The sequence below is a fragment of the Triticum urartu genome, chromosome 2, assembly GCF_003073215.2.
Source record: "Triticum urartu cultivar G1812 chromosome 2, Tu2.1, whole genome shotgun sequence".
In the NCBI taxonomy this organism is placed as follows: Eukaryota; Viridiplantae; Streptophyta; class Magnoliopsida; order Poales; family Poaceae; genus Triticum; species Triticum urartu.
Genome location: NC_053023.1, coordinates 705,602,736 through 705,618,153, shown reverse-complemented (window position 1 = coordinate 705,618,153; position 15,418 = coordinate 705,602,736). Strand labels below are relative to the sequence as shown.

Sequence of the window (15,418 nt, the reverse complement as noted above, 5' to 3'; positions counted from 1 at the left end):
AGGTTGCAATGTCTAGACGCAACTTTTCAACCTCGGAGGCACTCAGGGTTTCCATTGTCGGGGGTCGCAACTGCAAGTTTTCAAACATGAGCCGCAATCAAACTCGAGGGTGCAACTGCAAGTTTCCAATGTTCAGTCGCAACTGCAAGTTTTCAACCTTGAGGCGCAACTGCAAGTTTTCAAACTCGAGCCGCAACTGCAAGTTTTCAAACTCGAGCTGCAATCAAACTCAAGGGTGCAACTGCAAGTTTCCAATGTTCAGCCGCTACTGCAAGTTTTCAACCTCGAGGCGCAACTGCAAGTTTTCAAACTCAAGCCGCAATCAAACTCGAGGGTGCAATTGCAAGTTTCCAATGTTCACTTTTTTGTGTTTCTCTTCCTTTTTATTTTCTATATTTTTTATTTTTCGATTTTCACATTTCATTTAGTTTTTTCATTTATTTTAATTTTTCATTTCATATTTTTTGTGTCTTCTTATTCTAACGACATCATTACTCAAGTCGGGGCACAACTGCAAGTTTTTAAATGTGGTCGCAATTGCAAGTTTTCAAGTGGGGTCGCAACTGCAAGTTTTCAACCTCGAGGCGCAACTGCAGGTTTTCAACCTCGAGCCGCAACTGCAAGTTTTCAAACTCGAGCCGCAACTGCAAGTTTTCAAACTCGAGCCGCAATCAAACTCGAGGGTGCAACTGTAAGTTTCCAATGTTCACTTTCTGTGTTTCTCTTCCTTTTTATTTTCTATATTTTTTATTTTTCAATTTTCACATTTCATTTAGTTTTTTCATTTATTTTAATTTTTCATTTAATATTTTTTGTGTCTTCTTATTCTAATGACATCATTACTCAAGTCGGGGCACAACTGCAAGTTTTTAAACGTCGACATTAGAAAAATGCAACTGCAAGTTTTCTAACTCAAGCCGCAACTGCAAGTTTTTCAAACTTGAGTCGCAACTTCAAGGTTTCCAATGTCGACGTTGCATTTTTTTGTGTCTTCATTTTATAATCAATCACATATTCATTTTGCCCACATTTTTTCTAATTTTTTTAATAAACTAATTTCAAAACATGCCATATTTTTTTATGTGTTATTTTTCTCAATTATTAATTTTTGTGCCAAATTATATATATTCATGTCGTACCAAATATTTTTCAATGCACGTTTTTTTAAATTTTTTTCTACTCCCACTGTACTGTGGACCAACCTCTATTCTTTTTTTTAATTACTTTTCCATTTTTTTGCCCAAAGCCGACAGCGCACCTGACTGTTTGAAATGGAGCAGAGAGAGGCCAACACGGCTGTACCTATCTCTAAACGGGAAGCCGCTCAAGGCGGCAACGGCGACATGGAGAAGCAGGGCGGCGACCCGCCAGGCGGCGCGCTCCCATCAAAGGTAAGGCTCCCACCGCCGGAAGGAGGCCGCCCCTCCCCCCTCCCCCAGTTTCCGCCGTTGATTTTTATCGGTCCAGTCCTGCTGCGCGCCGACGTCCATCTCTTTCTGGTGGCGCTACCGCCGCATTGAAATTGGGGAAAATCTGTGGCTAGGGTTTCTAGTTTGTTGGTCCTCCAATCGATAGCGGGAGCAATTATGGGATGGGTGGCGAGTTACAACCGGTGGATTCGGTAGCAGCAGGAGGGATGCTTTTTCGGGTTGATTTTGTCGCCATGGAAGGGGGGTGAAGGAGCAATTCGCCACGACGAAGTACGAGTAACCTTTTTTGTCCATTTTTTAGGCGTTTAGTGCAGGATTGAGGGCCGAATTGCTGTGGGAAGGGACAGAGGGATAAATGAACCAGCTACTGATGCTGCGGTGGGAAACAACTAGAATGTGCGCTTTGAGAACGAACAGAGTGTGAATCAAACCATGGCAGTTAGGTGGAGCTGGAGTTTCTGTGTGTTTTTTTCATGTTTTTTGTGTGTGTGTCCTGAATCTCTCACATATGTGTTGATATATGAAGTGTAAAGTTTTTTGTATCTGTACAATTTTTTGAATCTGTTGAAGCCATGGTGAGTGCAGCTTATCAGTAGCTATCATGATGGCTCGTTAGGACTTTTTTGATGAGTAAGCATGATGAAACATGCCTGCATGATGACGGTTTTGGTTCTGGGGTGAATGTTTCATTGTTTTTTCATTTTTGTGTTAACTACTACATGAAATTGTTGGCGTTCTGGTCCGCCAGTTGCAGTTTTGTGGCTGCTGTTTTATTAAGTGAAGGTGGTTTTGGCATTTTGTGTAGGACTGAATCTGAACCTGAGTGAATGTAGTAAAGGAAACTGGACTGAATTGAATTGAATTGTCTTTCAGTAAAATGCATGTAATTGCACTTGCATTGGTTGCTTGCCCGACAGTTAGAAAGAAAAACATATGGATTTTGGAATTTTTAAGGGGTACAAGCAGTGTATGTCAGGAGAAGCATGTATCTATCAAAAAACGACTTCCAAGCTCGAACATAGCTTTCAAAATGAAGACACACACACACACATTACATTACAACAAGACATTTTATCTGTTGGTCATTCTAGCTCCTTTTCATTTTTTCAGACCTGAAATCTAAAACATGCATGTGTGTTCAAGTCATGTTTTCAGAATTTATAAATGTACTTGTTTTAGTAGGTGTATTTTTAAGCATTGATTACTCTGTTATAAAGAGTTTATAGGGACGCTTAAGATGCCCCTTTTTTTGTTGTTGTAGGGGCCCGTTACTGTGCTGAGTGCATCACATGAGGATAAACACAACAGTGACACGTGCTTGGAGCATGATGAAATTAATAAAGCCCATGGAATATTGTTTGAAGAAAAAAGAGATCCCGAAGATATGGACGGTCAACATCTATATGAGGAACAGGGGCCAGAAATAGATGATGATTTAACTGAAACTGAAGTGTCAGGTAGTCTACTGTGCGACGGTGTGATAAATTTGGTAACCACTCTTTTTTTGGATTTTTGCTTTGATGAATGCAACTCAAAGAGTTATCTCATAGACAATTTTTTTTGTCTCTGATGTTTTGTCTTATGATTTTTTCTTGCAGGTAAGAAAGAGTATTGAAAGGAAACAAACTCGTAAGATAATACGAAAGCAAACAACCAAGGTAATCAGTGCTAGTTGTCTATTAGTTTTTTCTTTCTACAGATCATAAGTACCCAACATCGGAACTGAGATCGTTTTGTGTATATATTTATATCTTTCTTCTTTTAGATCATTTTTTAATACATATGTATGGGTATTTCTCGTTTTTCTACGATACACCATTAATGGTCATGTAATTTTTTTAATCTTTTTGTGTTTTTCCCGTTTATCTTATGTTGTTGTTTTTATAAAAAACAGAGACCTAGAAATATCGAAGAGCCTGTCAACAAACCCCGTGGTCACGTCGGAGCCAAGGCATACAGCAGATGTAGTCTGCCATACTTTGTTGATGTTGTCAAGTCCACATGCAAAAGTAAAGAGAAAGTACAACTCGTCAGAGGTATTGGCTTCGGTTTCACGCTTGAGTTTGATGAGTGTGTCGTACCAAGGCCATTTGCGCAATGGATAGCTGATAACGTTTGTGTCAAGGATGAACAAATTGTATTCAATCAGAAGGTGATAACACTCAATGCAGAGTCAGTGTCCCATGTTCTTGGGATTCCAGCAGGCGAAAACAATATCAGCATAACTGATGATGGAGGAAAAGCTGAATTTCTCGCGTTGTTTGGGCTGTCAGAAGTTCCATCAATCAAGTATTTTGGCAACAAGATCATCAAGGAGGAGGAGCTATCTGATGAACAATATATCCGTTGTTATATGATCGTTATGCTTGCAACCTTCTTATGCCCAACATCAAACACTAAACCAAGCACCAAGTATATGGGAGCACTAATTGATGTTAGCAAGATCAAAGACTTAAACTGGTGTGAATTCACACATGCATGGTTGATGCAAGCAATCAACAAGTATCAAAAAGAAAAGGTGAAGCAAAACAGGATAACATTAACACTGGGCGGATGCATTTTTCACCTTGCGGTACATATTTTTTCATGCTTTTCCTATTATTGTTTTTGTAGTTTTAGTATTTTTTTCCATTTTCCCCTTTTTTTATAAGTATGAGTTTTCACCCGTCTTTATGTTTACTTGGCAACACAATGTCTGAAGTTTTGTTTGTTTGCTTATTGTAATTTTTTAGGTCCGGTGCCTTGATTTTGTTGACTTTGGGACCATACAACTACAGTGTACATTGCCAAGAATCTGTATATGGAAGGGGAACCTAATAAAACTTTTCAGCGAGATGCTCTTGGATATGGAGGTTTCAGAGTAAGAGGCTTAGGTTTTCTTTCTGTCGTTCATTTTTTCATTTCCACTTTTCAAGGAATTAAGGAACATTTTTTATTTTTCCTATAGATATATGTAAATCTTTTTAGTTTCTGACTCTTTTTGCTCGCAGGTTAAGAATGAGTCTGAAACTTGTTATGGCCAACAAACACATGAATGGGCTAGCACTGAAAAAAATTCATACATGAAGGATGCTATTGAAAGAAGATTCGGCAATTCTCTGAGCGTGAAGGTGTGTTACCCTTCCTATTTCTAGTCCTCTTTTTTTTGTTTGTACTGTTTTCCCTTTTTCTTTTTTTTCTATCTCATCTTTTTTTGACTAATTTTTTTGTGCCTAATACTCTACTGAACAAGAACAGGTAAAAGAAGATATATATATATAACATTCCAACAGTACATGAAAGATGAAGGGCCCAGCACTTGCTCCAAAGTAAAGGAGTTGATCTTACAAACTCTTAAAATAGTGACATCAGCGAATAGCGATTCCGAAAAAACAGTGAAACTCGATTCAAGCAACGAATACATATCAGCAAATGCTAATATTGATTCAGAGACAACTGTTAAGGTCAATTCAAACGAAGAATATGATCATGATGGTAAACATTTCTTCATATATATCTAATCCACTTTTTACATGCTTTTTTCCCTTTAATATGTTTGTTTTTTCTGTTTTTTTAGTAACATCTATATTAGCTGTTATTGCAAGCAGATTTTTAGTAATATGTTTGTTGTCTATAGGGAGTAGCTGATTTTTTTCTGTTGCTGCAAGCAGATATAATATCTAGAAAGAAAAGAAGGTTAGGAGATCAAATAGAAAGGCCAACACACGAGGAGCCACAAACTTCTATAATTAAAGGGAAAAATTTAAGTCAGCAGTCATGTGGGTCTGAAGGAACACACAGCAAGGCGCAGCACAACATGGTAGTTGATGAACAAGGGCCACAGTTAGCCCCAATTGCTACTACATTCGTAAGTTGATTGTTTTTTTTTGTAATTTTCCCAGAAATCCTTATTTTTTGTTTTTCTGTTTTTGCTAAACAGCAACCATGTTTTGCCACAGTTAACACCTCTCTCACTGTTAACAGGAAGCAAGCAAAACCATAGAGGACTTACAACCCACCACCCAAGCTATACTTCAAGAAGACAACTATACGCATTCAAAAACAGTGACCACAGCAAGTTTTGATTATATGCTATGTCCTCAGAAATTTGAGTCTACTTCATACCAACAGCAAGAACAAGAAGTCACAATAAGCACACCATCTTTTTGCGGTTTCAAGAACAATACCAGCACTCAAAAGGTATTTTTGAAGGAAATCTCATAATCAACCAGTTTTTTAATGAAAATTTTTTATGCCTCTTTTTTGCTAAGTGGTGTACTGACTCTTTTTTTGTTTTTTTACTTTTTCTATTTTTGAGGAACCAACAAGTGATCAATTTCCAGAGAGCAAAATGAGCATAGATATTAACAAAGTTTTTGTGCCAGGTATATTTCATTGTGAGACTTTTTTTTCAACACAGCCCCCATGTGTTTCTTCTTTTACTTTTCTTTTGTTACTTATGTATTTCCTTTTTCTTGCATGACTTTTTTTTTTCTTTTTGTTCAAAAAGATGAAGAACTAGCTCACACACAGACAACACAAACATCTTTTGCACGCTATCTAGATGAAGCTAGGAAAAACTACTTCTTCTACGGTGATGACATACCAACATTACGGCTCTTCAAAAACCACGATGATTGCGGGAATGAAATCAAAGAGCCCGAATTGTGGCGTCCTCTGCACATGGACTCAGAAGAGTACGAAAGAAAGATTGAGGTCAAATTTTTTCCTCTAAGAAGCTTCTTTTTTCTCATGCCCTTTTATTTGCATTTTTCTTTGTTCATTCATTTATATTATGGTCTTTACCAATCCCTTTTTTATCCTTCAAAGCAGGCTGCTAAGAGGGATGGTCCCCCAAAGAAAAACATAGAAGTGGACAATATGATGTCAAAAGACCCAGAACAGAGCTACAAAAGCATTAAGGTAGGTTTACACACATCAACCTCATAGATTTTTCCCATCTGTTGTTTGTACATGTAGCAAACTTGACCTAATAGAAGTATGACAAATAACTCTTTATTTTTTTAGCAGCATTCTCAGTATGAAATTAATAGCACGCCCAACGAGTTCCCCGTTTGTTGTGCACAACAACAAAGCCAGAGCTACTTTTGCAAAACACCCAGGCCTTCAACTGCAACAACAACAGATGCAAGCATTATAGACTTGGTTAGCAGCAAACACTTCCTTTGTTCGCGTTTAAATGAAATGTGTTTTTGTCTTCTGCGTTTTTTTTGAGGTATGCTGTTAGAGACAATGAAATCTCTATGTGGAACCAGGAACAAACGGGGAACTTACAAAATTTTCCATGCAGACCTCGCCAAATGCTTACAAAATTTTTCAGTGGAACCAGGAACAAACATGCTACTCACCAAAGAACAAGAACAGCAGTTTCTTCTCACCGAGTACATCACATGAAAGAAACATTGTAATTTTCCATGCAGCAAACCTCCTTAAGTTTCCTGTTCTATTCCAGCCATAGTATTTTTTTATTAAATGTTAACTGTGTTTGATTTTTTTTCTTTGTGAACAGGGGTCTCCTAATCAATTAATAATACCCAGAAGGTTGTTCCCTGACAAAAGCAACCACACGTATACACCAGATGGCACTGAAGAACAACCAATAGCAATAAGGGACAGTCAATCTGTAAGTGAACCCATTTTTTCAGAGGAAGCATCTAACGTCTTTTTTAATGTTTTCTTTAGTGTCGCTTGTTCAATATCTACAATCTCACTACCCTCCTTTTTTGACAAAATATATGAATTTTGTAGGCCTCCCCAGAGGTTCAAATCCTGGGGGAAAAGTCTTTGCAACAAAATTGCTTGAACTTGCTGGGAAACTCAGATGAACATTACAACACCCGTCTTTTGTTAGGGAGCTCAAACAGCTCGGTGGGAAAAGAAAATGTTCCAAACAAAAGAATTCTTAAGCCAAGCAAATACCTTTGCTCTCCTTATGACGGGTATAACAGGGGGGAAATTTTGAGCCATGAATTGGACTCTACAACAATATCATGATCTTAAGCAGTCATGCAGATTACAAGGGGTATTTTTCTCTTTTCTCCTCATTGTGTTTCTATCTTTGTGGCTTTTTTTCTTAAGTTTTGTTCTGCGTTCATCATTTGTTTATTTGCTTTTTCTAACAATAAATTTTTCACTTCTCATGTGTTCTTCCTCCCTCCCTTTTCCTCAACATACATGAAATGGGTTGTTGAAATTGATAATTGCAGGGTTTCTTTGGAACAATTGGGGAAATCTTTCAAAGAGGAAGGATGGGTAGAGTCATACGTCATAAATGTGTTCTGTAGGAAACTCTTTAGGGACAATCACCCAAGACTATCTCAAAGGCATTTCTTCTTCCACACTGCTAGTGTAAGTTTCATAATTTTCACTTTCAAGCGCAATATTTATTTTTTCATTTTTCTCCTTGTCTTTTTTACTTTCTTTTTTTTCCCTGAGAGGTTGACATTTCTTTGTACTTTTTTTTCGAAAAAGGAATACTTCCTACAAAAGTGGAAGAATGAAGCATCGAGATTGCAGTGGAGAGATAAATTAATAAAGAGCTTCACAGGAGCTGGAAAAGCAAAGGATCTTCAGCAATGTAACGAAGTATGTCTTGTCATCTTTTGTACATTTGTGCTTCTCTTATTCTTTTATTTTTTCTTTAATTTTTTTGCCTCTGCTTTATGATATGAAGTTATTTTTTCCAATGCTACACAAGTCACACTAGTTCGTTTTCCTGGTGGACCTGTGTGCCCATAAATTCATCTTCCTGGATTCAAAGTATGATGGAGATAGCACATACCACAGGACAATAAAGCACATGATGGTAACTTGTCACAAGAGAACTCTGACTTAATATACAACCTTCTCATTCATGATCTTAATGTTTTTTTAATGCAGATCGAAAACTTCAAACGAGCTTGGAATGATGCTTGTCTAAAGAATATGGGATTCAGACACTACGAAACTGCATATCCAAACTTACCGAAGCAGTAAGGATGGTTAGATGAAGATCCTTTCTCTGTACTTATATTTCCTACATTCACATGTTTTTCAATTTTTTGTAGTTCAGTGCATGTACTGATCGTTTATCATTTCTGACTTTATTTTTCTGTCAACATTTCTTTTTTCCGGAAAATAGTGATGCATGCGGGATTTTTGTCTTGAACTGGTTAGAGAACTGGCGTTCTAGGAATGCGTTGCAATCAGTCTTCACGCACGATATGGTCCAAGATGCACGTATCAGGTTTGCAGTCGATATTCTGTTCAGTGACCACAACATTCTCGATGAAGGGAAAAGGATTGTCAAGGATTTATGAAATATGAGTTAAGGTACTTCTTAATCTTCTCTGTCTCTGCTATCTTTTTTTGTATAATATATTTTTCAAAGGTTTTCTTCTTTTCTGCCTCTTTTCTGATGTATATACTCTTTTTTCAGAGACACTTTCCAGAAAACTCACCAGTGGACATACCAGTACAAAGATTAACAATTCAACTATAGTTGCGAAAATGGCAAGACACCGTCTCTTCAATTGTTTCTCTCACAAACAATGGCGCAGAATTTGAAGTTGATGCGCATGAAGCAAGGAAATGTGGTGTCAAGTAGATAACAAAACATTTTTATGTGTTTCAGATTTTTTTGTTTCGTTTGTACACTGTGGCCATGTACAAAGTACTATGAGGAAGAGAATGAATGGAAATGCGTATGCAAATATATTCGAAGTACTATGAGGAAGAGAATGAATGCAAATGAGTATGCAATTATATTCGAAGTTTTTTTTGTATAGGTCTTTTGGGTTCATTGGAGCAGTTTTCCATATTTATCACAAATAGAAAGTGCTTCGTGTACTGGATACAACAATGGCATTTTTTTACACTTTTTCTTCTCTTTTTCCTTTTTTGCAAATTTATTTTGGTGCTGATTTTTCTTCTGTTTTTCTCCACGTTTTTATAAATAAAAATCGGGCGTGAAAGTTCATACAAGATCATATCAATGGCTTACACAGGTACGACCTCATGATTTTTTCTAATCACATTGATTTTTTGGTACTGTTTTTTGAGATACCTTTTTAAATGTATGGATAACAATTTCTGACCCTCTTTCTAAAAATTTGTAGGTTGTTTCCAAAAACACACACATTTTTTGGACAGAATTCATACATCAAGGGGGGAAACAACATCAGATGCAGCAACATGAACTAAACAAAGTACAGTTATAAAGTTTTTTCTTCTCTTGCCATGCGTTATTTTGCATCCCAAAACATATGAAAATGCTATATTTATTACAATATTTTTTTTTCAAATAGCCTAGTCAGTCTCTGTCTCCTGTTGTTGTTGTGCTTTGTGTCTTGCTCTTCTTCGTCCGCCCACCTGATGGTTTATCGGTCTTTGCTGCTGTCATCGAGCCTGCTACCAACACAATAAGAGCAAACTTTCTTAGAATTGCAAGTGGGCAACAGAGAAACAAAAATCATAAATTTAACAAAACAGAGAAAAAAAATCTAGAGGACCTGAAGCACGTTTTTGAGTGCTTTTTTGTCGCTGTGCCTTGGCAACATTATCAGCAATTACTATGCAAGTAGATATGTTGTGGGTTTCGGAACCACATCGGCTACAGTGAATTTTTGGTTTCGCACGCAAAGTTTCCATGAAGGTTTTGTATCGCCCTGATTGTGGACGTCCTTTTGAGATAGCAACATCGGGATTTTGCAGGTTGTCCCCATAACCATCTGGATGCGGGCCTGTGAGTGGAACTTCTGAATTCTTTGGTCCAACACTTGTTTTCTCAGCTTCAGCAGCTTTATCTTCTTTAGTCATCTCATCCAATCTCTGTTGCACCCTCTCACTCTCCCCAACAACATATAGATATTTTCTATTTGTTGATGCGCCATCAGAGGCCATATCGTTGAGCCTGTTGGACAAAAGTGTGTACCTCAAGTGTTGACTCCCAGCAGTTAGCTCAGCAGGCACATTGAACCGCCTGTCTCGTATGTCTTTTGTATCTTTTGGCCTCCATCTGTCGATGTAGTACTTTTCAGGAAGTTTTGACATGTTCAGATGAGAAAGAACCCTCAGGACATGACTACACACAATTCCGTCTTTCAAGAATTTACCACATATGCAACTAAATTCCTGATTTTGGATGTTCACATCGACAACAAATCTCCTTTGCCTGAAATCCTTTGCAGCCAGCATTTCTGTTTTGTATACTTCATATCTCACATTCCTCACAACTTCTTCAACATGCAAATTGACAACAAATTTCAGCTGCTTTTGGAACCTATAGAAGATCTTTCGGTTGTACATAGATGCTGCCTGATACTCAAGTTCACTATGAGACCAGAAAGTTGGCTTTGTTGTTCTAGTTATGGAGTCTTGTTCTCTCTCATTATCTTGAATATTGTGAGATATCCTCTCATATTCTTCCAGGAAGCATATCACACTATGTGTTGAAGTTATGTTGTCCTTGAAAATAGCATTTGTCCCTTCACTTCTTGCAGTAGAATGAATGAATGGGAAGAAATTCTTCTTGAAGTAGACAGGAACAAACCTCCTTCTCTTCTTCCACATAATGTTGAAATAGCTGATTTTTTGTATACCATATCTCTGTATCATATCTGGCCACAACATTTCAAACTCTCCTTCGGTCAGCGAGTTGTGTATGATGTCACTGAAATCAGCATGTAGGTTTTCATGTGCTGCAAATGTTCTAGGACATTTTTCCTCAGATTTCTTTTTTATATGGAAGAGACAACGCCTGTGAACACAGTTGGGAAAAACCATCGGGATTGCCGATTTCATGCCCGCACCTTCATCTGTTATAATCGTCACTGGACTTTTGCCTCCCATGCAGTGAAGAAAAGTCTCAAACAACCACTTAAAAGTGTCAGTTGATTCATTTTGGATGATAGAACAAGCAAACAAGCAGTTCTGACTATGACCTGTGATCCCAACGAATGGAGCAAACGGGAGGTTGTATCTGTTTGTCTTGAACGTTGTGTCAAAGCTGAGACAGTCACCATACAAGTCGTACATTTTCTTGCGTAGCCATCAGCCCAGAAAATTCATAACACTTTGCTTGCCTCATCAGAAACTTTAACTGTCTTAAATGCATAATAGAACCTTGGATCTTCCGCCTGCCTTTTCCTGAAGTAAGTCAGTACTTGCATCATATCATTCTGGTTAGTTTCTTTGCCAATTGATGTCCTCACATTGCTGACGTGTTTCTTAGTGTAAGGAGTGTTGCCACCTCTCAAGAAGCTCAGGATGGTCATTATTTTCCTTGTTGGTAGCTTCATAGCATTGAATGTACGGATAAGGATCTTCTCCTCTTCTGTCATGTAGTTATGTGAACGGAGGTACTTTGACTCTGTATGAGGGCTCAACTCATGGTTATGCTCGAGGTTGATTGTTGTAACAACCCACTTGTCTGCCTTCTTTGTGATAATAAGCTGAGCCTTACAACCAGTTATCTCAATGGTGTTTGTTTTCTTTTTCCTGGGGTTCTCACGCGGGACCTGGCCTGTTTTTGCCTGTCTAGTTTCTCGTCGTTTTTTCAACCTTGCTTCCTTTTCTTCCTCTCCAATTGCACGTCCAGATCGGTTACACTTCAAAGTGATTCTTGTTGGTGCATTGCCACCTTCCTTTTTTGCACAAAAGGATGCTGCCCTCTTTACAGAGAAACCACATATGCTTGCATACTCGTTGTAGAAGCTATAAGCTGCTTCTTGGTTGTCAAAAACCATGTCAATAGTTGGCACATGATGGCTACGAACTTCATGGCTGCAAGTCTGAGCATTTTTTATGCTTTCATTTTCAAGAAATATGAGGATGTCATCTTGTGAAAGTTGTTCAACTTGAACTCCCGTCTCATTGTTATGTTGTTGTTCCACAATATCAACATCCATATCACCTTCTCTTTGATGCAGTCCAAGGTTATGATCTGATTCACTATCACTGTCAAGTTCATTGTCTGAAGGCTGCTTCTGTGCACAATCAGGTTCATCAGTTTCCCAGATCAAATCATGCAGTCCTTGTATATTTGTGTTGTCAACAAACGGGGAAGGCTCCTGATTTTGTTCAACCAAAACTCGCCCTGTGTTATCATGATTTGTTTGCCTTGGTTCTTCTGATGTTCCTCTTCCATAGCGGCCAGTTATCATGAACATGTCATTCTGAATGCATTTCACAATAACAGAATTTTTCATCAGCGACGACATAATAGTATATAAGTTTGATACAATTTTTTTTCATTTTTCTTTTTACATAAGTTCATGTACAAAACAAACCTCAGTACGAACTAGGCGTTCTTCCTATGATTGAGACAACAAATATTTTGCCCCCTGCCAGAGAATGTAGATGATCATTTTTTTTGTTCTGACTAATTAGTAGTTGGTTTGCGGTTTCAACAGAGGAAAGAAAGGTCAAACCTCTTGTTCAGCAGCAAGCAGCAGTTGCATGTATGACATAGGTGCATCGCCGGATACATTCATGAAGCTCACCCCCTGTTAAAAAAAATCAAAAAAGCATGTTTTTAATGATGATCATGTAACATTTTTTTCTTTTTCTGTCGACACTTTCTTTTTGATGTGTTTTTGGCACTCACAGTTGGCTGCATTTTTGTTGTTTCTGTAGGATGGGTTCTTGAGGCTTCAGCATTTGGACTCCTCTGCAGAAACAACTGCAAAATTCTGGAAGAGTTAAGCCAAGGTACAATATAAACACAGCCCTACAAAATCTACTGTATTTTAGTTTGTTTTTACCTCGGGCATAATCCTGTTGGTCATGTTAATCATAGGAGAGTTTGTCTGTGTGTTGTTCATTTCATTGTAGTTATAGCCAAGAGGACCAACTTCTTGCGACACCCATTGTTGCAACGACTTCCCAGGCATCGTGCTCGACTGACCACATTCCAAATCAAATTGGCGCTCATGATACATAGATAACTGCAAAAAAACATCTTGTCATTAACTTTTTCTGAATAGGGGGGGGGGGGGGGCAAATCAATTTTGATACTGAGTCTCCTTTATTTTTCTCAGCAGGCCTTCTTCCCAGGAGGAACTGACCTGATTGGCAAGCAGGTAGTCTCCATACTCCTCTGCAGTAGCTGCAGTGTGAGTAACAAATATAAAGATCAGACAAGCTTTTTGGTTCTTTGTTCTAGTTTTCTAACACTCTGACCAAGAGAGGAGTAAGAAATCAAGCTTTGCAATCAAAAAACCTGACAGATTTTCTTTTTTTTGCTGTCAAGGTTACAACTGATTGAACAAGGACTCAAAGAACAAAAAATAGGCAAAGCAAAGAGGCAATCAAAAACATACCATGGTGAGTCCTGTGCGCCCCTTTACCAGCACCCGCATCCATCTTTTTTCTTTCAAAACTGATTCCCCTTCCTTTGCTCTATGGAGAAGTCTGAAACTCTGAATTTTGCTACAGCAAGTTCACTTTTTCCCTCTCCATTGTTGGTTGATTCAAGGGGATAGATCTAGGGTTCTGGGGTTTGCTGGCGGCGGGGTTATGGGGTGGGGAGGTGTGGATGCCAGGAGGAAGAACAGAGGATGGGGGAGAAGGGCGTCAAACAGCCGGGGGCATTGGATTCTTTTTCCCTGGGGGCACGTGACCTCAGGTGTCCTGGAGGCAAAACCATCAACAGAGAAAACCATCAACACACCTGGAACAACCAGCCGGGATAACAACTTGGGCCTCCAGGCTTTTTCAAGTCAAAAAAAGAAAACGGGCCGACAAAACAACAAGACGGGCTTCCGCCACACATAGAAAAAGAAAACGGGCTGAGACAACTAGACAATGACATCAGCTGACATCAGGTGATTGAGACCATACTATAACTCAGCTAGCTGAGTTCCAGGCGCTCCCTTGATCTTATGTTGAGATTCGTGTGGATATTTTCTTTCTTTTTTTCTTTCCCTCTTTATGCTTGATTCACTCACTTAGATGTGCAATAACTAGAGCACATCTAGATGTGCCCTAGACACCCAAGAAAAAAGCCGAGTGTGAATTATGGACATGAACTAACATTCTAAGAGCTCGAAAACACTGATAGGTACTCCTTCCCCTTCCACGCCCGAGCACTCAGCCCCTTCCCTCCACCCCCCTCCTTCCTCCCCCCGCCGCCGCCGCTGCAGGTGGGCATCCCCGAATCTAGCCCGGGTGGTGCTGGCGGCGGTGAGACCTCCTTTACCCGCATGCGACTCTTCTTTCCAGGGCAGGGGGACGACGGCGGTGCGGCTCGGTTGACTGCTGCCTAGCGTCCTGGTGGTGGTGGCCGGCGACCAGTGTGGTGGTGGCGCTTCTCTTGGCGGCGGGGCGGCCGAGCATCGCGGGGTGGCTGGCGGTGTGTCCCTGGTCCAGATCTGGGACCTCCCCATCTGGGTTCTAGCGGGCTAGCTTCGGCGCGTCCTCGTTGGCTCCTGTGCGCTGTGGAGGGGAAGCTTGGACGGGGGGCGGCGACGCCGACGGCATGCTCTCTGCAGCGCACCGGTGGGGGCTTCACGGGCATTTCGGAGCCCAGCTGGGCCTAGTTTGCTCCCGCTGGCGCGTCCGGTCGGGTACCGGCGTTGACGGTGGAGGACGTGCCCTCCTGCAGGGCAACGGTACTGCTGCCCCGAGTCGCGTCTCTTCTCCTTCATTGTGCAGGCCTCACTTCGCGGTGACGTGGTGAGAGACGACATGGATGGCTTCAAGATCGTGCTCGTGCAAGGTGGTGGGCGGTATGTTGGAGTGTTCCAGAGCGCCCCGAGTGATGGTCGGGATCAGGAAAAATCCCTGTCGGCCTGTCCGACACCGACGCGATGGCGCCTGAGGGTGCCGCCGGACCTTCCTGGAGGGCGTCGAGGGCTACCCTTCCTTTCTCCTCACCACATACCGGGAGAAATCCTTGGCAGCAACGTTGTCATCGCCGTGTCCCTTCTTAGAGGTGTTGATTGGTACCAGCGCTTCGAAGTCTAGGAGCTTGGTGTGAGCTCTCCGGTGGGCGCAGTGGGCGCGAGGCT

The 15,418-nt window shown here is 40.2% G+C and overlaps 2 protein-coding genes across 12 annotated transcripts; one reads left to right on the top strand and one right to left on the bottom strand.

Annotated features, from left to right (window-relative positions):
* Positions 1 to 1,254: 1,254 nt before the first annotated feature.
* Positions 1,255 to 9,181, top strand: LOC125539927. 11 transcript variants are annotated; one of them, XM_048703465.1, is made up of 17 exons: positions 4,421 to 4,540; positions 4,668 to 4,904; positions 5,081 to 5,277; positions 5,394 to 5,609; positions 5,728 to 5,794; positions 5,920 to 6,125; positions 6,243 to 6,332; positions 6,438 to 6,575; positions 6,721 to 6,834; positions 6,940 to 7,053; positions 7,179 to 7,452; positions 7,637 to 7,778; positions 7,902 to 8,015; positions 8,128 to 8,235; positions 8,310 to 8,410; positions 8,551 to 8,741; positions 8,848 to 9,181. In XM_048703465.1, the coding sequence occupies exons 2-11, from the start codon at positions 4,706 to 4,708 to the stop codon at positions 7,422 to 7,424; spliced, it is 1,587 nt and encodes a 528-aa protein (XP_048559422.1). In that variant the 5' UTR covers positions 4,421 to 4,540; positions 4,668 to 4,705; the 3' UTR covers positions 7,425 to 7,452; positions 7,637 to 7,778; positions 7,902 to 8,015; positions 8,128 to 8,235; positions 8,310 to 8,410; positions 8,551 to 8,741; positions 8,848 to 9,181. The 11 variants fall into 11 exon arrangements, with proteins under 11 accessions (XP_048559429.1, XP_048559428.1, XP_048559422.1 ...); XM_048703463.1 differs by having other exon boundaries at positions 8,104 to 8,235; XM_048703469.1 differs by lacking the exon at positions 8,128 to 8,235 and having other exon boundaries at positions 8,310 to 8,401.
* A 385-nt stretch (positions 9,182 to 9,566) lies between these two features.
* Positions 9,567 to 14,228, bottom strand: LOC125539926 (protein FAR1-RELATED SEQUENCE 5-like). The gene is made up of 8 exons (XM_048703461.1): positions 13,730 to 14,228; positions 13,475 to 13,515; positions 13,172 to 13,354; positions 13,015 to 13,089; positions 12,839 to 12,913; positions 12,698 to 12,751; positions 9,920 to 12,583; positions 9,567 to 9,815 (listed from the first exon to the last, which is right to left on the bottom strand). Exons 7-8 carry the CDS (start codon positions 11,442 to 11,444, stop codon positions 9,721 to 9,723), a joined length of 1,620 nt encoding a protein of 539 aa, XP_048559418.1. The 5' UTR covers positions 11,445 to 12,583; positions 12,698 to 12,751; positions 12,839 to 12,913; positions 13,015 to 13,089; positions 13,172 to 13,354; positions 13,475 to 13,515; positions 13,730 to 14,228; the 3' UTR covers positions 9,567 to 9,720.
* Between the last annotated feature and the right edge of the window lie 1,190 nt (positions 14,229 to 15,418).